Source organism: Onychomys torridus, chromosome X, assembly GCF_903995425.1.
Source record: "Onychomys torridus chromosome X, mOncTor1.1, whole genome shotgun sequence".
NCBI lineage: Eukaryota > Metazoa > Chordata > Mammalia > Rodentia > Cricetidae > Onychomys > Onychomys torridus.
Genome location: NC_050466.1, coordinates 132,093,240 through 132,119,529, shown reverse-complemented (window position 1 = coordinate 132,119,529; position 26,290 = coordinate 132,093,240). Strand labels below are relative to the sequence as shown.

General features: G+C 42.8%; 1 protein-coding gene across 1 annotated transcript; it reads right to left on the bottom strand.

The window, feature by feature from the left end:
• Gpr143 (G protein-coupled receptor 143) lies at nt 1-25,656 on the bottom strand. The gene is made up of 9 exons (XM_036175390.1): nt 25,257-25,656; nt 24,002-24,111; nt 22,888-22,982; nt 16,660-16,752; nt 14,056-14,165; nt 12,008-12,116; nt 8,663-8,780; nt 7,899-8,136; nt 1-421 (listed from the first exon to the last, which is right to left on the bottom strand). The coding sequence occupies exons 1-9, from the start codon at nt 25,504-25,506 to the stop codon at nt 327-329; spliced, it is 1,218 nt and encodes a 405-aa protein (XP_036031283.1). The 5' UTR covers nt 25,507-25,656; the 3' UTR covers nt 1-326.
• Nucleotides 25,657-26,290: the final 634 nt, after the last annotated feature.

Here is a 26,290-nt window from a genome sequence, read left to right as displayed (position 1 = left end):
CACAAAGACTTTATTTAACTATTTTCTCAAGGACTTGTATCTAACACTTAGCCTTACAGCTGGCCTCAGAAAAAATCCAAATGGTTATTAAGAGTCAAGAGGTGACACTGAATGTTCTGGAAGGAATTTTCATTTCCAAGTTCTGGTGTGTTGCTTGTCCTAGCATAAAGCGCATCTTCAGGGAACTCCATTGTGGTGACCAGAGTGGGATTTGGAAGATGCTACATTGTAGCAGCACTGTGAAAGGAAGGCCAGCAGGAATACAATCCAAAACGATGAGACACAGAGCCTGAAAAGGAGGGGTGTCTGACCCCTACCCCATCCCCTCAGAGGTCCCCCTGAGCTTGGGAAATGGAGTCAACTTCCTTTATGTTGCAGGACCCAGTTGCAGTATGGATTTCAACAGTGCTGGCATCAGAACCTGGAGAAGAAAAAAAGCAGGTTGTGTTGGAGCTGAGGTCCCAGAGGGCTTTGTCTTGTTTTGTTGGCACAGGGTCACAAGTAGACCGGGCTGGCCTCAAACTTGATATGTAGTCAAGAATGACCTTGAACTTCCAATCCCCCTGCTTCCCCTTCCAAAGTGCTAGAATAACAGATGTGTACCATCATATTAATACATATTATACAGTACTGGGTACTGAAACCAGGGCCTTATGCTAGCTAGTCAAGCAGTCTACTAATTGAGCAGTGTTGCCAACCTCTAGAAAGTCTTCCATCAACTTCAGAAAATGTTTGTAGTACTCAACAATGAAATGAGATTTTTGTGTTTCTTTTTCTTTAAAGAAAGAAGGAAAGGAGGGAGGGAGGGAGGAAGGGAGGGAGGGAGGGAGAGAGAGAAAGAGAGAAAATCTTAGTCAAATCTTAGCATCTAAGGTGTAAGGCCAGGTGTAGCTTTAATCCCAGCACTTGGGAGGCAGAGGCAGGCAGATCTCAGAGTTTGAGGTCAGCCTGGTCTACATAGCAAGCTCCAGGACAGCCAGGGCTACACAGAGAAACTCTGTCTCAAAAATTAATTACCATGTATATCGCCTGTGTGTGTATATAAAAAGGAGGGGGGAAACCCTCTACTTCATCCCTTACTACATTTAATCCATTCATTCAGAGAAAATAAAAGGAATGAACCTTAAAGAAGCATTTCAGGCAGCTGACACATGGTTCCTGAGGAAATGTGACAGTTGAATTAAGGTGGCCCTGGAGCCCTGGATGCATCCTCTGGGATGTATAAACAAAGGACAGAGTCCATTCACAGGAAGCTGTGACATAGACAGTATGTCCTCCTGCCTGGCTACCTGCACTCAGCTCCAGGAAGCCCCAGAGGGAAGGAATCTACGCCCTCTGTAAAACTCCCTCTTGTCCTCACATACAGTGCCACCAGTCTTAAGGTTGCAGTTCCTGTCCTTCAGCATCTGGAAGTACCCAAAACAGCCTCTCCAACTTTCAAGGGTTGTAATTTAAACGCATTGCAAGACCCAACATAAAACAGCACATGCCTGATAATGCTTTGCCAAGCCAGTTTCCTTGTTGTGATCATAAACTGGGGCCCTAGATGCAATGACTAAGTGACAAATGATGTTTCTCGTATGGCATAGTGCACACATCCAAATAAGCTCTAAGTTATTTGGTGTTCATTTCTTGAGAAGCTGAAGGTGACCTTTCTCACTGGCCTTCATGTCTGGGACCTGTGAGAGCACACACATGAGCGCACATGAGAGCAAGCTAGCTGTATTTTGTTTCTAAGAGTTATTGCTAGGTTTTCTTCAGAATAATAAATTTTGTAGCTGATCACATTCTCTCTACAGTTTCCAGCTAAGAAGCTCAAAGGCAAACAAGTAGCCTCTCTAAGTAGCCTCACATGGTTCATTTCCCCAGGCTTTCCTTGGATCTCAGCATTGTTTTCTGGTCTGTTCTATTTTCTTACTAATCAATTTTCCCTTTGTTTTAGAATATGACATATCTTACAGAAAGCAGTCCCTACACAATAAAAATGGTGGGGAAGTGAGCTCAATAAGCAAGATAAAATAAAACGTTCTCATCAAGGGTCACCCTGCAGGTCTACTTAATCACTTGACTAGCACTCCTTCCTTCCGGATAGCAAAATCCTTTGGAACAAACAGCAGACTTATTCTTTTGCTCCCAAAATACCCAGGAACACTGGCTCTGAGCCAGGACATAAACTGGGCATGGAGAATTCAAAGACGGAAGTCAGGAAGCAAGGAGGCCTTTCCCAGTGTGCACAGGGCAAGTGACTGCCTTCCAGTCTCTAAGCCTCACCAATGGATTTGGCTTACTTTTGCAGCCTCAGCTGTCACTTTGATCCAACTCAGGCATACTGATCTACCTACCCTTCCCCTCCTCCTAAAGACATGGTCCTACAAAGGGCCTTTCCACAGCTCTTTGCCTGCAAAGCATCTCTCCGTTTTCTCATGACTCTGCCTTGTATTTTATTTCAGGTCTCAATTCAAACGTTACCTCATCCATAGAGAAACTTCTGGGTTACCCTATCAAAAACCAGTCCTCCACCCATCTCTCTGACTAGTGGCTCCTACTCTTAACAAATTAGGTATTGAACTCAGAGCCTTGTACGTGTTAAGTAAGCTCTTTGCATCTGAGTTATATCTCCTGCACCCAGATCAGTTCTGGTTCCTAGTATTTCTCACTACTTGGATATCATATAACATAATTACTGTGGACTTTCTGTAGTTGTTTGTAGTAGGTAGCCATTCCAGCTTTGATCTGGAAGTTCCAACCCCCATTGAGGCTTCGGTGACCGTCAGGCCTACAAGGTAGGGCCGAGAGAGGAACCTGAAGACCTGAGATTCGGATGGGCAGGCTCTCTTGGTTCTGGACCCTGGACGCTGAAGGTAGACTGAGCAGAGTTCTCCAGAGAACACCGCCGGACTGTGCTACACCTTTCCCAGAATTTGTAACCTATCCCTGCACTTGTAAGTTACCCCACAAAATAAACCTCCCTTTGAACTATGTGGAGTTGCCTTAATATTTTAACCAATAGTTGTTTTCTTTCTTCCACTACAATGGAGAACTCAGTAAACATATTGAGTGGATACAGTTGGGTCAATCTCAACAGTAGTGAGATGAGCCCTTGGAAGCTGGAGCAGTATTAAGACTGATGACTTAAGGAGGGCAGAAAGAATAACAATTTGTACAGAGGCAAGCACCATATTGCAGGATTACTCTAATGCACATGAGTCGCTCACTGTGGCCTGTTAGGGAAACAGCAGCCAGACCTTCCCCAGGAGCAGATACAGATGAATCTGAGAGGCTACAGGAGTGATGAAGACAGAGCAAATGTGATCCCCACAGAGAATCTAGAGAAGGGAACAAAGGAATGTTTGGCCACGGACCTTACGGCCAGGCCCTGATTTGAGTGTGGGTGCCATCATAAGTAATGGAGGAAAACCATCTGGCTACAGTGGCCCGGCACCAGCTGGGAAGGCTTTTAAGAGCTTCCAGAATAGCACTGCTGCAGGAGGGGCTGGCTGAAGGCACTTGAAAAAGATTTGATTCTCACAGGGTCACACTGATTATGAACTCATCTTGGGTGCATGAGAACTCATGTGGGATTTTTGTGGTTTTGTTCAAAAAGACCCAGCTGGGTATCATAAGGTGGCTTGTGATCAAGGTCTTTGCTGAGGATACTCCCCCATGACTTCACACTTGAGGACAAACTCTGAGTCCCATGGCTTTGTAGAGTGTCCGGTCTTTCACTCCCTTCCCCCATCTCTATACAGAAGAGTGATGCATAAGAACTCTCTCAAAGCTGTGTTAGCTCAGTGGTAGAGTGCTTGCCTAGCAAGCGCAAGGCCCTGGGTTCGATCCTCAGCTTAAAAAAAAAAGAAGAAGAAGAAGAACTCTCTCAAAGCCAAAGCTGCAGGAATAAAGCCACCTGAACCTAGCTCCATCTGTCCTAAGTAAGATAAGGGTTTGAGCTGTGAACTCTAACAAGCCTTGGTAGCCTTGGGGTTTCTTCTCTGTCTTACAGGACTCCATGAAGAGAAGAAATTGATAGAGCAAGACTCTGGAGACAGTTCAGCATGGCTGCTATGGTACTGACTAGTTCCCCATTCATACATAGTCTGCCGACATCAGGTTACCATGACCTCAAGATATCAAACAACAAAACCCCAGAAATGGTGTTCTGCATCATCACAGGCCTGGAGCAATAGGACCAAGCAATGGTAGACACGGTTCTTTTTATAATGTAATATTTCATTAGATGGATATACATTCTTTACCAGAAACTTCTAAAACTAGACCAAATTAAACCTTAAGAGTTGTTCTCCTCAGAATTTTTGTTACTGCACAGAGAAATAATTAAAACATTGCTAGACCATACAGGACAATACCAACCAAAAAGATGTGGAAATCTTTTTAAAATGCACGATAGTATGCTAAGAAGCAAAACACTTAGGTGATTTACTTTCTGCATACCAGCCCTCTTCGTTCCTTGCAGATCCATGTGTGCAAATTCCTCCACAGAGCCACCATACAAAATGGTGGTCACCTTATCTTAGGATTTTAATTTTGCTATTTTCAGGGTAAGGAAGTGTAAACTCCACTTCATACTTTTACAGGAAATGTTTTTGGTTAATTTTCCAACTTACTTTGTGCCTGAAGAATGCCTCAAAAAGCTTATCTCACCCAGCAGATAAGCAAACAATACATTACTGTGAGTTCTAAACTGACAGCTGCCTTTTATTCCTTTTCTTTTAATTAATTAATTAATTCAACAGATTTCTATTGTCATTGTTTTCCTTTGTATATTTATAGTGCTGGGGGTGGAACCCAGGGCCTTGTATATGCTAGGCAAGTGCTCTATTACTTAGCTACACCTTCATCCTGATAACTGTTATTTTTACAGAAATTCTTTTGCTTTAATTTGCTTTCCTTTTCCTTCAAATTTTTCTCAAATCAATATTTTCAATGATTGCTCCATTAATTCAGTAGAATAATAATTTTAACTGCTTTGAATTTGTCCAATAAACTATGAGGGCAGTGTTTATGGTCTCTGCTGCAAACCCATGACACTGTTCCTAATACATGGCCTGGTGGAGTTCTTTACAGTCAACAGTAGTTGATTTAAAAAAATTGTAGCGGGGTGGGGGGGGGGATGGCAGCGCACTCCTGTAATCCTAGCACTCGGGAGGCAGAGGCAGGTGGATCTCTGTGAGTTCAAGGCCAGCCTAGTTCCAGTACAGCCTCCAAAGCTACAGAGAAACCCTCTCTAGAAAAACCAAAAAAAAAAAAATTGTAAAGTGAGTATTTCCATACTATGAAATATTAGTGAGCTAAAAAAGAATTGTGTACTGATGTTTGATACTGGATGAACTTTCAAGATTTTAGGTTAAGAAGTCAGACAGAAAAGGGCAAATATTGTGTAATGTGACTTATAGGAAATGTGCAGAACATTCATATACGTAGAAAACTTAGTGGCTGCCAGGAATGAAGAGGGCTAAATATGTAGCTCAGTTGGTAAAGTGCTTGCCTAGCATGCATATAGCCCCAGATTCAATCCCATGTAAACTGAGCATGGTGGTGCACTCTCCTAATCTCAGCACTCATATGGTAGAGGTAAAACAATCAGGAAAAGTCGGCATCAGCTGCATAGTGAGCTTAATGTCAATTTTTGATACATGAGACCCAGTCTCAAAAAAAAAAAAAAAAAGAACGGGAAATGTAGCCTCCAAGTGATAAGAATATTCTGGATTTAGATAGTAGGAACGTCTACACAACTTCATGAATATAGCAAAATGTACTAAACCCTTTAAAGGATAAATTCTATGGTATTTGGGCTGTATATCACAGTGGAGTGTCTTTTTTTTTCAGGAATGTAGAGGAGTTCCAGTCTTCCTTACTATGCCAGAACCTCTTCCTTTGCTTTGAAAGGAATTGAGATAGGACTTGGGGTGTGGTTCTGTGGTGTAGCAATAATCTGCCATTGGTAACACCAGGTTCCATTCAAAGCACTATGAAAAGAGGAAAAAAGATCAGCTAAGAAGGTATCCTTAAGACAGCAGCCATTATGAACAATGGACCTGTCTATTTTCCTGTTGGACCTTTGGTCATTTTTAAAGACTCTGAAGGCTTTCAGCCTATGAGCAACAGTCCTAGGCAACAAACTAGCTGGAAGGAATAGAGACAAGAAGGGCCTTGTTAATTCTGTTTGAGATGGGAGAGGTAGGGTGCAGGGACCAGATGTAGTGGGATTTATTGTTAATGTAGGATTTTATTACAGTGTCAAAAATGGCTCAGTTGTTTTGAGCCATCAAGATGGGAATTCAAACACACACAACTAATTCTAGGTGCAACTTTTTGCCTCCTGATCCAGGTTCTATCAGTAACTTGGCGTGCTGACAGCAGTCTGAAATTGTATGTCCCTGTCCTTCATGAACTACTGGGGCTATATCAGAAGCCTACAGGCTGGGGTGTGACTGGGGTTGCAGTAATAGCCCAGCATGGATGAGACCCTGGGTTCCATTCCAGCACAGCCAAAAACAAAGAAAGTCCCCAAACACAAGGTTTTTCCATCTTGTAGGTCCAGCCAAAAGGGCTTCTCTGTTTCTTCTAGAGCTCTCCAATACAACCATTCAATACCAGCTCAGGGCATCAGGTCATGGATTTTTCTACATGTTTTCTCACTCAGACTTGTCCCCAAAATGAATCTTCCTCCATGTATTGAAAGAGAAGGAAAGAAAAAGAAGATAGAACTCCTCTAACTAATTCCACACATGTTTCTCAAAATACATCAAAGTAGTTTGGTGGGGCTGTGTCTTGTTTTTGGATGTGTGTGTGTGTGTGTGTGTGTGTGTGTGTGTGTGTGTGTGTATACATGGATGTGCATGTACCCCAGACAACCTGTTCAAAATGCAAGTTTCTTTAAGCTTTTGCAAAGGAGACATTTTCTGACCCAAAGGACATTATACCCACAGAAGACATTTGTTAATGTGTAAAGAGCTTTTATTGTCACACTGTAGTGAACTGAGATCAAAGAGGATGCTAAACATTCTAAAGTACATAGCACCGCCTGCAGAATGTAGAAGGAGCTAGCTAAGAATAAGGGGTGTTGCTCTGGAAACAGTATGTGATAAGGAGTGTAGCATCGAAACCAGCTGTTTCTACCCATTCTCTATGGGCCAGCTGAGAATGGGCAGGATTGTTCTGATATACCTGAGTGGGTTTGATGTTGTTTAGATTTATTTTTATTTATATGTATCTATGAGTACATGTGTTCAGGTGCCCACCCAGACCAAAAGAAGGCATCAGATCCCCTGGAGGTGGAGTTACAGGCGATTGTGAGTAACCCAATGTGGGTGCTGGGAACTAAGCCCCTGAGTGTTTTTAAACCTCTCTCTTTTGATTGCCAGGAAATTATAGCAACCAATTAGCTGGACATGGTGGTATATTCCTGTATTAGCACTCAAATAGTTGAAGCAGGAGGACTGGATGTTAGAAACTAGCTTTTGTTTCATAGTGAGATTTTATTTTAAAAATAAGGGACTGGAGAACTGGCTTAGTGGTTACAAGCACTGGCAGTTCTTCTAGAAGAATTATGTTCAATTCCCAGCATCCACATAGCAGCTTACAAGCACCCATAACTACAGTTTCAGGGGAATCTGGCCTCAGCTTTCGGTTTCCATGGGCACCAGGTATGAATATGGTGCACAGACATACATGCAAGCAAAACGACCATACACATAAAATGAAATAGATTTCAAAAAGGGGAGAGGTGGATAAAGAAATAAAAATTGAAAAGAAGTGGAAGAGGAAATGCAAGAGTATAGTGACATGTAGGTTCCCATCTGCACCTCCCAGCTTAATGAGTGACTTCCAGGAGGCCCTGGGGGCTCTGCAGTTCACTTCCTTTGCCAACAGGGCATTACCTTCAGACAGAATGCTCAGCACCTCATCAGAAGTGTGCCCCCCAACACACACCACCTTCCTGGGGTTTTCATGTGGCACACAGGAGCCCACAGGGGACTGGTATGTGCCCTCGGCAGCTGAGGCAGTCATTGCTTCCCACTGAAACACCATCTTGGGAGGGTGGACATCCAGGCTGCATCCTGTCCAGCCATAGAAGGCTAGAGACAAGAGAAGTCCTTGGGCTGGATTCAGTATTCCCTGGGAAGGAGGGCAAAAGGACGCATGGAGGTCAAAGGAAAAGTGACAACCTTTGGTCAACATAATGATAAGTTCCATGCTGGTAAGCCTAGTGGCTGGTCTTCCTCGGAAACACCCATACACATAAAATAAACTATCTAATTTTAAAACAAACAAAAAAGAGTAACAGTTTGATTCTGTGAGTTAACTTCAAATGCTTCATACTCTAGGTCAGAGTAACTTAACAGAGATTGCCTCATTTTTTATTCATTCGTTTATGCATTCACTCACACACTCACCCACTCATTTTGCAGTGCTGATGATCAAACACAGAACCCCTTGAATGCTAGGCTCTGCCATCAGGCTACATCCCAGCTCTGAGCCTATCCAATAATACAGTGACTGAATCTAGCTTGGCATTACACCAGGATGATAGAGATAATCCAAAAATCTTGCAGATTATATATTTATACATTTTACTTTGAATGTTTTTTTATATTGATTTTCTTTTTTTACAAGAAGAAAGAATAAGTCTAGGTTGGCCTACCATAATAAACCATGTGGTTCTGGCTGCATTCTGGATGCGTTTCAGAGAGCCTCCACGGATATCTGGTTGCATTTCAAGGTAGAACAAAAGACTTTCATTGATGATATTGGACAACCAACTGACAGGAAGAAAATGGTCCACAGATAAAGAAAGCACTCAGTGAAATTCATTGTGACTTTCACCATGGTTTATATGTACCAGTTTTTGGTAGCAACTTGACCATTTTCGTGGGAAGGAATTGAGTTGTCACCAAGACTTAAAGAAGCACAAATCCTTGTCTTGGTCTAACACAGACCTCAAATAGTTCTCATGGTAGAAACACTCCACATCACATCAAGGTATAAAGTTTAACCCTATATCAAACCAGAACTCATTCTCCATAAGAAAGGTAACCTAAAGACTTTCTTTCTCTTTTTCTTTTTTTAAATTTTATTTTATTTAAATAACATTTTTTTCATTTATTTTACAAACCGACCACAGTTTGCCCTCCCTCCTCTCCTCACTGTCTCCCCTCCCCATCTTTCTTTCCTGTTTATTGATAAGTAACCTAAACTTTTGATGGAGACCAAAATGCTATTTTGATATTTTATGCGGAATTTGTGTATACCTGTGAGATGATGCATGCATGCTTGGGGGCAGGGGCAGGGGTAGGGGGAGTCAGAGGACATCTCTAGGAGTTAGTTCTCTCCTGCCACCTTGTGAGATGCAGGAATCAAATTCAAGTAGTCAGTCCTGAGCATAAGAACTTCTATTTACTGAACCATCTCATTAGTCCTGTGGTAACTTAAAGGAGAATGGCTTTGGTAGGTTCATCCATTTGAATACTTGATTCCCAGTTGGTGGAATTATTTGGGAAAGGTTAGGAGGTGTGGCCTTATTGAAGGGGGAGTGTCACTGGTGGTGAGCTCTGAAGTTTCAAAAGCCCACAACATTCTCAGTGAGACTCTTTGCTTCCATGGAATGGAATGTGAACTTTGAGCTGCTGCTCCAGTGCCATGCCAGTCTGCTTGCTACCATGCTCCTTACTATGATGGTGAAGAACTCCTATCCTTCAGGAACTGTAAACCCCAAATCTCTCTCTCTCTCTCTCTCTCTCTCTCTCTCTCTCTCTCTCTCTCTCTCTCTCTCTCTCCCTCTCTCGGTTTCTTGAGACAGGGTTCTCTATAGCTTTGGAGCCTGTCCTGGAACTTGCTCTATGGTCTGGCCTTGAACTCACAGAGATCTGCCTACCTCTGCCTCCCAAGTGCTGGGATTAAAGGCATGCGCCACCATGGCCCGGCAAACCTTTCTTTCTATAAATTGCCTTTGTCATGATTTTTTTTTTTTTTATCACAGCAGTAGAACAATACTTAAAACAAGTCCTTATGTGGAATTTTAAAATGTCAATCTTGGTAGGTCCCTGGAATGTGAAATAACAAGGTGAATGGATGACAAGCAGTAGATAATTTAGGCCTCTCCTCAGAGGGCATTTAAAGAAACGTCCTCATGCCAGGGGAATTAATACAAAAGAGTTGACGTGTTCTGGATGGTACTGATTCATTACTGTTTGGATAGAATCTTTTTTTTTCATTTTTTCTTATTAAGAAATTTTCTATTCACCCTACATACCACTCACACATCCCACCTCCTCCCTCCTCTCACCCTTCAGCCCTCCCTCCCAAGCCACCCCTCCATCCCCACATCCTCCAAATCAAGGTCTCCTATGGGGAGTCAGCAGAGCCAGGCACACCAAGCTGAGGCAGGTCCAAGCCTCTCCCTGCCACACCAAGGCTGCAAAGTGCCACACCGCAGGCACCAGGCTGCCCATGCACCAGAGATGGATCCCGATACCCTCGCCCAGGTGCCCCCCAAACAGTTCGGGCTAAACAACTGTCTCCCATAACCAGAGGGCCTAGTCCAGTCCCATGGGGGCTCCACAGCCACCAGTCCACAGTTCATGGGTCTCCACCTATTTGTCATTTCTGCTTCCCATCATGATCTCGACAGATTCCTCTGTCCCATCAACTGGATTCATGGAGCTTAGCCTGGTGCCCAGCTGTGGATCCCTGCATCTGCCTCCATCAGTCACTGGGTAAAGGCTCTATGATGACAGTTAGGTTATTCACTAGACAGGTCACCAGAGTAGACCAGCCAGGCACCCCCTTGATCACTGCCAGCAGTCCAAGGTGGGGTCATCCCTGTGGATTCCTGAGAGCTTCCCAGGCACCCTGCCTCTTCCCACTCCCATGATGTCTTCATCTTGGATAGAATCTTTTTACATACAATTTGCTACATGCCTTCAAAGCATCAACCACAAATATTTGTGCAATGGGGGGCATAAAGGGGGATAGTTGCTCAGCTTCTTCTTTACCCACCAGTGAGTACATTACATTGAAGATGGTCCTTGACCCTTTCCCTAAAGACACGGGACTTGTGGGGACAAGAGTAAGACAGATGGGCACACTCATAAAACACAGCCAGGAAATAGAAGATGACTCATCAGTCAAAAGCACTTGCTGTTCTTGCAGACGATCTAGGTTCAGTTCCCAGCACCCACAAGATAGTTCACAAATGTCTGTACCTGCTGGACACAGTAGCACATGTCTTTAATCCCAGCACTCCAGAGGCAGGCATATCTCTGTGAGTTCCAGGCTAACCAGAGCAATTTCATAAGACCCTGTCTCTGTCTTTAAAAATGAAAACAAAATGATAACTCCAGGAGAATCTGGACATCCTCTCCTGGTCTCCATGGGCACCAAGCACACACATAGTACACACACTTCCACAAAAACAAAATACTTATATACATAAAATAAAAAGCATGACTGTCCGTTTATTTTGGTTAGCCCAGCAATGAGACAAAATACCAGGTGCATACGGCTTAAATATTTGAAAACTGAAAATATAGGTGGGCATGGCAGTACCTGGAAAACAGAGGCATAGGAATCACTGAAAATTCAAGGCCACCTGGGCCTACATAACATGTTCTGGGTCAGCTAGGGTATATACTGAGACGTTGTCTCAAACAATAATAAAATAGGGAGAAGAAGAGGAGGAGAGGAAAGAAAAGAAAAACTGGCTGAATCTGTCTTTAAAAAGCAAAACAAAAATGTGAACCCTTAGCTTCTTATTCTCAGGATTTGGTACATAATTGTCACAAAGGTTTTATAAAAATATATGAGTTCTGGATTTGCTGACCTGTGTTTTGTTCATTCCTTTAGGGAATACCTTGCATTGTCTCAAAAATTGCCCTTCCAGATTCTTTCCATTGGAACACTCAAATCACATTTGGAAAAGTAAAATGACAAGTTGGCATATCTTTCCCACTAACACAACCAACAATAAAAATACTAAAAGAAAGGTTACCATGCAATTAACACCAGCATTATCTTGAAAAACCGGGTCTTGATCACGGCTCCCATCAGCCTCTCATTCTCTGTGTAAACACCTTTTCTTCCTTTCAGTAAAGAGGCCACTGTGGGGGTGTAGAGGAATGCCGGACAACATTCATGACTTACATTAACTCCACAATAGAGAAGAAAAGTGAAGCAGATATGAACTCTTACACAGAGCCAGAAGGGCATGAGGCAAAGCCCATTACTAACAGTCATTACAGTGTTGCACCTGAAGTCCTCACAGATACCAAGGTATACACATGTGCATGGACACACACACACACACACACACACACACACACACACACACACACACACATAGAAACTTATACTTTGAAATAACTTTTTATTTGTGTGATACTTAGAATGAAACTTAGGGCCTCATGCATGCTAGGCAAGTGCTCTACCACTGAACTCTATGTCCGCTTAACTTACTGAGCCCAGAGAATTGCTACACACCTAGAGCTTCTCCTAGCTTCTCCCAGTGTTAACATCATGGACAAATGCAGGACTTTTGTCACAACTAAGAAATTAAGACTTATCATTTTTTCACTGAACTCTTGATTTTATTAGGAATTCATTCAAGTGGTGTGTTTTAGAAGGCTTGTTTTGTCCATTCTAAAATAATATACACTTATTATTTTAGTATATTGAAAAATTTAACAATTCTCCTTAAAGACAAGTTAGAATATATGTTTATAGAAGAATTAATGACCCTTGGTACATCTACACAGATATAACCACTGGAACATTATAGTGTTTGGCCAAGGCATTTCCACTGCTTTGCCAAAAAAAAAAAAAATCACTACTTGTGTGTAATTTTTAAAACAAAAAAATCCTATATTTAAATGCAGTTAAGAAAAAATTCATCCAAAGACAAGAAATTCCTATCAATAATAATAATATACTTTTAAAAGATTATTTTAATTCTACAAGCAAAAGCTGTAGAGAGATGCCTCAGTGGTTAAAAGCACTTCCTGCTCTTGCTGAAGACTGGAGTTTGGTTCCCAGCAACCACATAACAGTTCACAACCATCTGTAACTTCAGTTCCAGGGAATCTGACACCCTCTTTTGGCCTCTACAGATATGTAATGCATATAAACTCAGGTAGGCATACACATATACACATAAATATAGTAAATAAATAAATACTTTTCAGCTTAACCAAATGTTGATACTATAGCATAAAAAGTATAGTATTTAATGCACTATATCTAAAAGCATCTAGGAAAAGATAAATCTAAAGCATCAATAGTTTATTACTAGTGATAGAGACTTTAAATACTCTCTTTAGAAATTTCTACAAACATCTGCTGATTCTTAAATGACCTTTCTGTGAAGGCCAATGCGCAAATGCCTTAATTCACATTCTACCCAAGAGATACACAGAAGCATGAGACAGATGGGCACTTGCTTCAAGTCATGGTCACATGAGGAGATTGTAAGGCTGAGGCACAGGTCCCTAATCCTAGCTATAAGAGGTATATCCCTCTGCTGACTCACTCTCTCTCTTCTAGATTTTACCATTGCAATGGATTCATTTCCTGTGTTCAACTTCCTGTTTCCTGTACATCTGAAAAAATGCATAGGTCAAGTGAGTGCATAGGAATGACTAGACTCTGAATCCATACCTCATCCCTTCCCTTATCTGCCTCCTGCTCTGTCTACTTCTATGTGGCCTCTACAATTTTACAAAATCACCTGCAGGCCCTCCATACTAAAGGCAGACTCTGGAGGAGCACAGCACAGAAGTGAAGCCTCAACCAAAACTGATGGTCTTTAGCTAAACAAATATCAACAAAAACCCTGTATAGCAAACAGGTAAGTAGGCTTTCACATTTTCACTTATTAAACATGGTCATTTTGTCAAACTATTATGTTTGTGTTTTAAAAAAAATGATAAATAAGGTCAATTGTGGTATGTAATTCCAGAGGGAACAGCTGTATTTTTATGTGAGTCCAAGGCATGCAGATGTACTCAGTGTCCATATACCAAGAGTAATTCCCCCAAGATTTACCTGCAGTTACTGTCTTGTGAAACAGGATAGGGTTGGCCACAAGGACAAGCAGTAGTGGCAAGTACGTGGTGACATAATGAGGGATAGCATGGTCCAAACCCCTCTCACACCTTAAAAGAAGAATATCAAAACATTCTCCTTTTTAAAAAAAATGCTTCAGATGAGATGGCCCACTTACCTGGAAGCTGAGATAAGAGAACAGAGGAGAGGAAAATACATCAATCTGCTTCTGACTGTGTCCAAAGGAAATATGACTCATTTCTCTTGTGTGAAAACAAGTAATGCATTACAGGATGGTGAAGGAGATGGGCCATGTTCCTGTCTCATATATGGGAAGAGTGATAGAGCATTTCACTGGGGGGAACCCTTTTAAGGCTTTCTAGGGGAACATAGGATGGAAAAAAGCCTTCTGGAGTGGTAGGTTCTCTGCACTGGGTCCCTTCAAGGAAAAAGCACACAATTCAAGTGGAAGGGGAGACAAAGACACCTATTTAAGTACAGAGCTTTTTGCTACATGGCCTTGCCCAATAACATAAATATAATCTATTCCATATCCCTGAGCAACTCAGATTCTCAGAATGTAGAAATTTAAGATTTAAAATAAACTGGGTGTGGTGGTGCATGTCTTTAATCCCAGCACTCAGGAGTCAGAGGCAATTGGATCTCTGAGTTCGAGGCCAGCCTAGTCTATATAGCAAGTTCCAGGACAGCCAGCACTATCTAATAGAGAGACCCTCCCTCAAAAAACAAAACAAAACAAAAAAAGATTAACAAAAGTCTCAGAAGTTATTCTTTTCGGGACAACTAATGATTTCTACAAATTAATCACAGAAATCATTGGTTACTTTAAGATGTAGTAAAAGGCCATGCACTCGTGTTACAAAGATTGTAACTGAAGCTGAGAAATGGCTCAGAGGTTAAGAGCACTTGCTGCTCTTGTAGAAGACCTGGGCTCAGTTCCCAGCACTCATACATCACAGTCATCAGAGGATCCTGTGCCCTCTTCAGACCTCCTCTGGCACCAGGCACACACATGGTGCACATATATACATGCAGGCAAAACACTGATATAAATTAAATATTTTAATCCAAAAGAGGTAAGAATTATCAGCTAAAACACACATGATTTAAGAGAAGAAAATGGCTGCTGATAATTCTTACTGGGCAGTGATAACATACGCCTTTAATTTCAAGAAGTAATACAGCAGGACACAGAAAGGTATATAAGGCATGAGGAAACAGGAACTTGATCTCTTGAGGCTGAGGATTTCATTGAGGTAAGCTAGTAGCTGGTTGTTCTGCTTTTCTGATCGTTCAGCTTTCACCCCAATATCTGGCTCTGTTTTTTTTTTATCATAAAACCTTTTAAAAATTCATGTTACAATGGGTAACACAGAACTAAGAGATAATCATGCATCAAGGTTTTAAATCCAAGCCATCTGCCAAAGGCATTTGGGCACCCAGAGACTCCTTGCAAGCCCTGAATCAATGAAACTCATGGGCTCAAATTGTTTTCTGGAAATTTCCAGGTCCCAGAGAAAAGAAAGCACTTTCCAAGTATATTCTACCACAATAGCTATGACACTGTTGTCTGCCCTTTATAAGTTCTCCAGAAAGCAGAATATACAGTGAACCTGCACTGAACTCCCTGAGAACACTCATAGTTGGCAAGGTGTAATGGTGTAAATGAGAAATGCCCCCAACAGGCTCGGGTATTTGAACAGTTGGTCCCCAGTTAGTAGTGTTGTTTGGGAGGTGGTGTGCAGTCTTGCTGTAGGAATATGTCACTGAGAGTGGACTTTGAGAGTTTATAGCCTTGTTCTACTTCCAGTTCACTCTCTTTGTTTTGTGTTTGTGGTTGAAGATGTGAGCTCTCAGCTTCCTGATCCCACAACCATGGCTGACACTTGTTGTCACACCTCCCTGTCATGATAGACTCTTAATCTCTCTGGAAGTGTAAGTCTACATAAACTCTCCCTTCTTTAAACTTTAGTCACGGCGTTTTATCATAGCAACAGAAAAGTAAATTAACAAACAAGGCAATACCAAAGTGGAGACAGATATCCAACAAAGGCACTGAAAGTAGTCAAAAATGTCCTACACTGGGGGGCACCAAACTTTTCCTGTATAGAGACAGATGGTTCATATATTTCAACTTCATGTTCTCTGTTGCAACTTCTGAATTCTGTCTCTGTAAAGCAAAGGCAGGAGTAGACAGCACATAAACAAGTACAGTTGTGTTCCAATAAAACTATATTCATAAACATAGGCAAAGAGTAAGATTTGTCAGGAGGGTTCTGCTGTGCTGAGCCCTGGTTTACACATTCCTAAAATCACAGAGACATTGTTTATCTCTGTCTGTTTTCTACTTAAATTTAGAGTGTTCATCCATAGGCCTTGAGGTTTTATAAATATCTCCATTTGCAGGGAGGGGATGGATCTCAGGGCATCAAGCATGTTGGAAATTCCTCTACCACTGAGTTACCTTGCCTAAGTCCCTTATTTTTTCCATTTTGTATTAATCTATACAGCTTTTCATTCCCTATTAGAGACATACAACAGACCAGGGATCTGGGCACTATATTGCTGGGTGACCTGGCTTACCTGGACACAGAAGGGTAGTAAAGCATGACTGCCCCCTCCACACAGAGCAGCACAGCCAGGCCCCAGGCCATGATGTGGTACAGCAGGATGGTGCTAAGAGAAAACAGAAGAGGGGTGGCCACAGTTCAGAGGGTCACAGGCCTGCCCAGTGGAAATGACCAGATTAGCTTCTGTGCTTCAAAGAGCTTCCTGTGCTGTTGGTGAGGGGGTTGTTGGGTTTAGATTGTTGTTTTTCAATTAAGATAAAATTCACATCACATAAAATTTGTTATTTGGAAGTTAATAATTCAGAGACACTTTGTACATTCACAGTGCTGTTCAATCGTTACAACAATCTAGTTTCAGAACATTTTGATCACCACAAAAGAAGCCCTCATTCCCATTAGCAGTCACTATCATTCCTTCTGGCCCTGAGAGCTTCTAATATGCTTTGTTCTGTGGAATTGCCTGTTCTAGACATTCACAAAGACAATAGCACATTGGGTGGCTTTGTGTCTGGTATTTTTCACTCAGCATGTTTTTCATGGCTGAATAATACACCTGTATATGGACAGACCCTACTATGTGCCTTCATAATGGAAGTTTAGACTGTTTCTATCTTTTGGCTACTATGAATAGTACTCTTATAAACATATATATATACAGCTATCTGAGTTCCTGTTTTCAGTTTTTTGTGTGTGTGGTGTGCGTATATATGTGTGTAATTGCTAGGTCAAATGGTATTTTCGTGTTAAGCTGGCATACATACATCTTCATAGATGGCAGTCAGTTGCTCTATGACTAAACTGCACTCGGCCCCTTCATATTTCATTTTTGAAGGAACCGAATTCTCTTTGTCTTTGATAACAGTGAACACTACTTTTTTTCCTTTTCTTGGTTTTGAGGTGTGTGTGTTTAAAAAAAAAAAAAAAAGTGGGAGTTCACTATGTTGTCCAGAGTGGCCTTGAACTCCTGAGCTCAAGTAATTGTCCTGCTTTAGCCTACAAAGTAGCTGCAACTACAGATACACACCATTATGTAATTCCAGCTCTGATGACAGCCATCCTAATGGGAGGGTGATGACTGCTACTTCTGAGACTCATTCTTAATAAAAACCATAAGAGAAACAATTCCGTACGTAGATGTCCTCAGACAGCACTGTCAAGCTCTTATCTGTTATGATTTGAATGTTACCAGGAAATTCTAATGTGAAAGTAACAGTGTTAAAGATATGAGGCCTTAAAAAAGAAGTGGAGCCTTCTGGAAAGTGATTGATTTTGGTGTGTAATTAGTTGGCCCAGTTGCTTTGACCCTGTGGTAATACATTATGGTGATAGTATATGGCACAGTGAAATCACTCTCATTGAATGGACAAGAAGCAAGAGAGAAAGAAGAAAGGGCCAGGGGTCCATGACCCCCTTGCAGGGCAGACCTCAGATGACTTGAAGACTTCTCACTAAGCCACCCCTTAGAGGTTCTACCACTTCTCAATTGCACCCTGCTACAACTAAGCTTTTGACACATGAGCCTGTGAGGAACAAATAAGATCCAAATTACAGCAGACAAGCTCTTGGGGCACAATTTTCATACCTGTTTCTCTTGACCCTCAATACCCACACACATGCTGCACACCGTAACATGTTCATGGAGGTAAGAGGACAACTTGTGAGATCTGGTTCTTTCCTTTCCAGGAATCAAACCCAGGTCATTAAGGCTGATGGCAAGTGCCCTTACCCACTGAGCAACCATGCTATCTAAACCATCTTATGGCATATAAGGTATATTTCTTTTTTCTAAAGACTTATTCATTTTTATTCATTTTATTTCGTGTGTGTGTGTGTGTGTGTGTGTGTGTGTGTGTGTGTGTGTGTGTGTCTGCATGTATGTATATGCACCACATGCATGCCTGGTGCCCTGCAAGTCCCCTAGAACTAGAGTTATGGGTAGCTGTAAGTTATGTGGAACTGTACCAGTATGACGACTCTCAAATTTCAGTGGCCAAAGTTTATAGAACAAAAGTTGTAGACACAGAAAATGCTAAGAACAAAACAATTCCTTTTTGTTACTAGGAGGCTACAAGTTCAAGTAGATGGCATATAAAACTCCTCATAAGAATCATACAAGAAATTTCTCCCACTAAACACCAAGGAAACAGGACAGAGGCTGAGAAATCAAGTTCAGAACTGTGATCATCCAAAGCAGAAGACTAAGTTTATAAGTTAAGTAGCTGAAGAGTGTGGTAGCCAGAACAAGGTCCCAATGATGTCCATGTCCTGATGTCCAGAACGTAGAAGTACAAAGCTTTATACAACAGATGTGATAAAGTCCACAGATGTGACTGAGTGAAGATTTTTGAGGTGAGATCAGCTAAGATTACCAGGGTGGCCCAATATAATCATAGTAATCCATAAACATATAGGTACCTTGGGTTAGAGTATGCATAGCCAAACCCCTGTCTCAAAAATAGGTAGGTAGGTAGGTAGGTAGGTAGGTAGGTAGGTAGGTAGATAGATAGATAGATAGATAGATAGATAGATAGATAGAGGTAGAGACAGACAGACAGACAGACAGACAGACAGACAGACAGACAGAGTCAAGCAGTGGTGGCACACCTTTAACCCCAGCACTCTGGGAGGCAGAGGCAGGAGGACCTCTATGAGTTTGAGTACAGCCTGGTATACAGAGTGAGTCCCATGACAGCCAGGGCTACACAGAGAAACCCTGTCTTGAAAAACGTAAACAAACAAATAAATAAATAAATGTAGGGCTAAAGGGATGGTTCGGCATTAAGAGCCCTGGCTGCTCTTCTAGAGCACTCGGGCTCAATTCCCAGCACCTACATGGTGGCTTCCAACCATCTGTAACTCAAATTCCAGAGTATCCTATACCTTATTCTACCCTCTGCGTGCACATGATGCACAGACAGTCATGCAAGCAAAGCACCCACACATAAAAAGAAATAAAGCTAAAAAACATTCAAAATGTAATGAGTGTTAAAGTTTAAAACACTAAAATTTAGAAAAGAAAAAAAGGGTTCTACTTTGAACAGGGGCAGGTGGGAAGCTAGAGAAATGCTTCAGTTAAGAGCAGTATACTACTCTTGGAAAGGACCTGAGTTCAGTTCCCAGTACCCTTGTCAGGCAGTTTCATAAATGTCTGTAACTCTAGCTCTAAGGAATCCAGGTAATGCCCTCTTCTGACTTCTTCAGGTGCTTGCAGTCACATTCATATGCCCACATTCAGATACACAAATATACACATAATTAAAAATAAATAATAAAGAAAATGGGGATGGATATCTTAGATGGAAATCAGACAAAGGGTGCCATCTGAAGGCTCAAACAGAGAAACTGCATCTCAGGACCTGGTGGGGATTAGACATCCCAAATTCTGCAGGCAAACCTGAGGGGTTTCTTTACTTCCTCCCTCCTCTGCACTCCCCATTTTCTGCATAGCTCACATTCCTGCCATATCCCTCCTTTATCTTTATGCTTGCATATATGCACCCAGCCCTAGTCACCCAATCCCCCAGATTTGAGGACAAGGCCTTCCAGATGTTGCCAGTAACTTCTGTAGATTTACACAGCTAATCCCATGGAGCAGTGGATAGCATTCAGAGATGCTTCTTTGTGATTGGGTGGACATGTTGGGCTCCATCAGTCACACACACTAGCTGTCATTCAAGATTCAGCAGGATACCTAGCAAATGGCACCCCATGTCTGATTGGGATTCTGACTTTGAAGATCAGCTGTATGAACAGAAAGCATGCTCATGGATCAGAGCAGGAAACCAGGACATTAAGCAGGAAAAGAAGCAGAGGCTGGCACACAAAGCTTCTAAAGAAAAACTATTTTGTGCCAGCTGTCTGGGAGAGCACAAGGAAATGACTCCAGCATACTTTGCCTCCCCCATTGTAACCAGTTCCTGGAGTATCTCTCCTCTGGCCTCACAGGGGCAGGAAGCTGTGGGGGAGAACGTCAGTAATGTGAATATTGCCAGAGGTCTAGGCTGTGTGGAGACTCAGCTACCCCAGAACAGTTGTCTGCAGGGAGCTGTATTGTTGATGACAGCAAAATCTGCTCATTCCACCACACCCTCCCCTCATTTTGGGCCACACTGGATGCATTTACAGAGTGGGGAGTGAGCAGTTCAGAAGGCAAGACCAACCAATCCAAGACTGGAGGTCACTAAAGCCTGTACAGTAGTTCTTCCTTCTATGCAACAACAGCCATATCTGGGCCACAGGATACAGGAGCTAACTATATTAATAATGGATGCCTTCTGAAACCCAGCCAGGTTATGTGCCTTGCACCGCAACTCAGTGGTAACTCATGGCAGTGAGACCATAACTAATCTCTCCATACCTTTATCTGAATGCTAGATGGTTCCCAACTACAGGCATATGTAGGTGCCCCACAAACTTTCTGCCACTCATACTTCATTTCTTTTTGCAACAGGTTCCCATTATTCAGTCTGAGTTGACTTCCAACTACAGATCCTCAGTCTCTGGAGTGCTTGAGGTTACTCAAGTGTGCCCCCATGGAGAACTACACTGTTGTTTTCTTACAATAAATAATAATTTTAGCTCAAGGCCTTTTTCAAGGCCCCACGTAATTTATTTTGAAACCTGTATATTCCACACTAGGAGGGAGCGACAGTGAAAGTTGAAATTTAAACTTTACATCTATCTTAATGACCTTTCTTGGGATGGGAATTGAAGGGGGAAATACTCCTCTGTCTGCCAAAGAAAGTGGGTGAGTGCTGACTGGATCTCAAAGGACATGTAAAGTTTAGCCAGCCATGTTTTCCAAGTTGGGCCCCTGCCCTGGAATTCAGCAGGATACCTCTCCCCACTAGCCTCAGTCTCTCAGTGGCCATCTGCAGAAGCAGCTACACCCACTACCCTGGAAACCAGCAGCCTCTTCAAAGGGGAGAGTCACATTCCCAGCTCCGGTTCATTCCTGCCAGTGAGGCCACACCCATACTTTGCCCAAGGCTCCAAGAAGTAGGACTTGTACCAGGCACCAGGGTGAGATTTAGTCTCCATGGAAACAGAGCATCTTTGTTACCCCTGCTGTGTGCCTGGCTTCTCTATGATGAGGAGCCCAGTCCATTCCTCATAGGCACATATCATTTTTTCAAAGTCTTATGATTTTTTTGTATTTGTTTTGTTTTGTTTTGTTTTTACACCCCAAACAATGTTTCCCCCACCCTGTCCTTCCAGTTCCTCCCCTCCCCTCTCCACTCCTCTTCTTCCATTTCTCTTCAGAAAAGGGCAGACCTCCCAGGGATATCAGCCAGCCATGGCACACCAAGTTGCAGTGAGACTAGGCACTTCTTCTCTTATTAAGGCTGGATGAGGCAACCCAGTAGGAGGAATGGGTCCCAAAAGCAGGCAACAGAGTCAGAGGCAGCACCTTCTCCCACTGTTAGGAGTCCCACAAGAAGACCAAGCTATACTACTGTAACATATATGCAGACAGGCACATATCTTAAGGCTTGAAACTTGTCCTTGTGTTTGCCCTTCTGGGGCTTCACATTCCATGTATTGACTTTCTACATGATAGCACATCCTTAGAAGCCACACTCTTCCTAGAACCTTCTAGATGTTGGCATCACCATCTTCTTGCCTGCTAAAATGAATGTTTACCTCAAAATTAATACCAAAGCCCCAGAGTAGCAGGGGACAGGATGGGAGCCCAGATGATAAACCGAGCATAAAATCAATGTGGTATGACATGAAGTGAGGGGCTCTCAACATAGTGTTCCAAATCTTCCAAATGTCTGATTCCCCAACACCCACCCTTTTTTAGTTTGTTTATTTTGGTTTGGCCACTGGAATTGAACCCAGGGTCTTGAATACATATGTTCTTCACTTGAACTTACCAACAGCCACTAACTATTTAATTTCCCAAGTTATTTATTTGCAAGGTTGTAAGAATTTGCATTTGGTATCTTATAAAAATGAGCTGTCAGCTGAGAATAGTGGCAAATCCTTTTAATCTGAACCCTCAAGAAGCAGAGGCAGGAAGATCTTAGGTTCAAGGGAAGCCCGGATTGCATAATGAGACCAGGTTCCAAAAGAAATGTTACTATAAAAATGAGGAAGCATAAATATTTCTGGATGTAAATCCAATTGACAGGCTGAGTCACACTGCAAAGAACCTTTGAATGCCCAATAGCATGTCCAAGTTTTACTCACAGAAGCAGGAAAGTCATCCCTGTTTATGTTCTCAGTCAATAAATACCTCAGTCCTGCAGATCTCCTGATCACCAAGTACACATCAACTGCATAGCAGAAGAGCCACCAGAGGCAGGCACCATACAACAGCTGGATCCACATCTATAATCAAGAGGAGCTCAGCATCAAAGATTCTAGCAGCATGCATGAAGTGTCCAACTCATGCCTGAAATGAGGGGCAGACACAGGTTTGCCTGGCAGCATGAGTGAGCTATCTCATGTGGACACATTCTCTGAAACTCGTAACGGCTTGGCTATAATCCAGAGGCATATATGTATTCATTTGTTCTCTGTCTATATAGTTAGATTTGATATGGGAACTCTATCTCTGGTGTGCTTACAGACAAAGCACTTAGAGAGATCCTTTATGCCAAGTTTGCAATGGTGGAAGTTCTGTTTCTGAGAAGGGGAAAGTATGGGCCTGAGAAACTCATGAGAGACTCAGAAAGCACTTCAGTAGAAGGGGATGACAAGAGTGGAGTCTGGGTTGCAGCATAAAATCAATGTGCCTTAGTAATGTTGTTGAGACCGGGGCATTATTGGAATGCAGTTAGGAAACCATAGACAGTGTAAATGGAAATAAGCTGGGAATTCCATAGAGGAACTGAGACTCCACACAGTGTTCATGCTTTCTACACATCATTCCTATGAGGGGCAGTGCAGTGCAAGAAGCATAGCGTGTCTCTCTGTGTGAAATATGTATATTTACTGGAGGCTTTATTTATACAAAAATTTCATATGGATTATTTAATGTATATTTGAACATATTTCGTTTAGAAAACCACATCCAATCTCCCTGTATTTCTCTGTAGCAGGCTTTGATTGGAGCTGTGTACACATCATGGAAAGTGTGTGTGTGTGTGTGTGTGTGTGTGTGTGTGTGTGTGTGTGTGTATGTGTGTGTGTAAGGCAGAGGATGAGGCACTGGATGGGGTTATTCTCAGACTCGTGTGTCCATCTGCACTCCAGGCAGATTTGGCCTCACTCTGACTCCTGGTCCTTAGGTCCAGGGCATGACCTGAGAATTGCTTTCATCACAATTCCCAGTGTCTACTCTGCTGACTTTGAAGACCACCATGCAGCAAGAGCAGGAGGAGGGTGAACAAAGGGAGACAACTTACCGCACTCCCTACACAGAAAGCAGCAGGCCAAATGTCTGTTCCATTCACATTGGAAATGTTTTCAATGAAATCTGGGTAGGCTACCCACACTGTGGACCTGGTTACGATTCCTGTATGAGAATTAGATAGTTAAAAACCTATTTGATTTTAATTCAAATCTGAAACAAGCTGGTTGCTTTGGAGGAGGGTATAAAAAAGGAGAACAAAGGAAGGAAAGAAAGAAAGAAAGATGAAAGAGAAAAACAGACATATTGATATGTAACAATAAAGAGAAAACTGAAGGCTGAGAAACTGAGATAATTGTTATTGTTAGAGTTATCCCAGGCACTTAAGTGTCTAGTCAAACCATAAGCAGGAATGTGCATTATGCTCTAGTTGAAAATTATATTGGCAAATTCATTCTGTTATGGGTCAGGTAGTTAACCATGATTGTTTTGTGGACTACAGTATCTATTTCCAACCTTTTACTCTGCTCCAGCAGAACTTAAGAGGGTCTCGGATCAGGAGTAAATCCTGGGCAGTGCTATATCCCCACACAATTTTATGTAAATTCATGCAGAACTCACATGCCGTTTTCTTCTCTGGGGTGTTGAAAATGCTTTAAAATGTTGTGTCATTCTATAATGGTGTCACAGAACATGCACCAGATAGAACTTTGTAACCTGAGGCTCAAAACCATACTGAAGGGCCAGAGATAGAGCTGCTTCTTGGAGCTTTTACCCAGCATGCACAGGACCCTGGTGATTTCAACAACAGCTCAAACGATATGACTTTCAGCTTAAAAACAAAAACAAACAAGCAAACACATAGGAAAGAACATGGGCACAGATGGTGTTGACTGTCCTCGTTGAATTAACCAAGGACCCGCTTTAGTTTTGTTTGTTTGTTTCTGGATTTTAACTGCACAGTCTGAGGTTTCCCTAATAAGCTCCACTAACAAACACATACTTTTGTTAAAAGTTCCACGGACTTTAATTTTACCAACCACTCTGCAGAATTCTCTAGTACTATCCAGTCACCTGGTAAATAGATCCAGCCCTGCTCTAAACACAAGGGCTAGTAGTCTCAGAGCACTTAGCTGTTCCCAAACCTGGACTCCTCCCCTGGGGCCACGAATCATGGCCAGAGCAGGTCCCGAGCAGTGAGTTGTGTACCATCCTCAAGCGAGGGCAGATCCCACTTTGTGGAACCCTGAACATTCCACCCTGTGAACTGCATATTCCAACCCAAAAAGGAACTGGCTGCATGCACTTACCTAGACAGCCAAGAAAGTCGCAGGCGGTGGCAGCGCGGAGAATGTGGACTGAGGCCGGTGGGGATGTCGCAGGAGCTCTCTGACCAACAGATCTGCGCCCTGGCAGGAGCTGCAGGAGGCCAAGCACCAGGCGGAGAGCGCCGCTGCCCAGGCACAGAGCATGGAACACCCTCGGTTGGAAGCTCAGCACCAGCTGTGTGGCTGCGTCCCTCGTAGGGCAGCAGAAGATTCCTAGGCGCGGGGAGGCCATTTGTCTTGCTCAGGGACCAGTCTCCCCTCTGAGGAACCCAAAGCTTTTCCCGGTCAGGTGCTGGGCTGGGGAGGGAGGTTGGACATCATGTGCCTGTGCCTCTCCCCCACCCAGCCCCTTATGCTGCAAAGGCGCCTGGCTCCGTGGGGGCGGTGCGCCCTCCTCAAAGGCCACGAGGTCTCACGAGGCTAATGCTGGATCTTCAGAGGGAGGGATGGGGGGAAGGAGCGCCAGAGGTGGGCAAGGGTCAGCAAATTCCCCATCTACCAGGCCTTCCTGGTACCTTACCTCCCCAGAACCTACAGCCTGCAACCTGCCATTTTCCCTTAACTGGTCTCCCTGGAGAGAGATGTCCCATTAATCAGACAGTTCCTGTTTCTGACTGTGACATCTTCATGTGATGCCTGAGAGGCAACATACTCAAGTTCATCCACTAAGACTCACCACTCTGAATACATCTATTCCTAAACAGAAACAGCCTCCACATCCTACCTTCTCTGTGGTCCTGTCCCACGGAAACAAACCTACAGGGACCTTCCTTTCAAATTAAAGACATCTGTAATTCCAGCACTTTGGAGGCAGAGGCAGGCCATCTTTATGAGTTCAAGTCCACTATGATCTACATAATGAGCTCCATGCCAACCAAAGCTACACAGAGAAATCCTATCTCAAAAAACAAACACACACACAGACACACACACACACAAACCAAATAAGCAACAACTCACCCTCACACACCAAATAAAACTAAATGAATTACCAACACCAAATTCAGGGGTCTGTT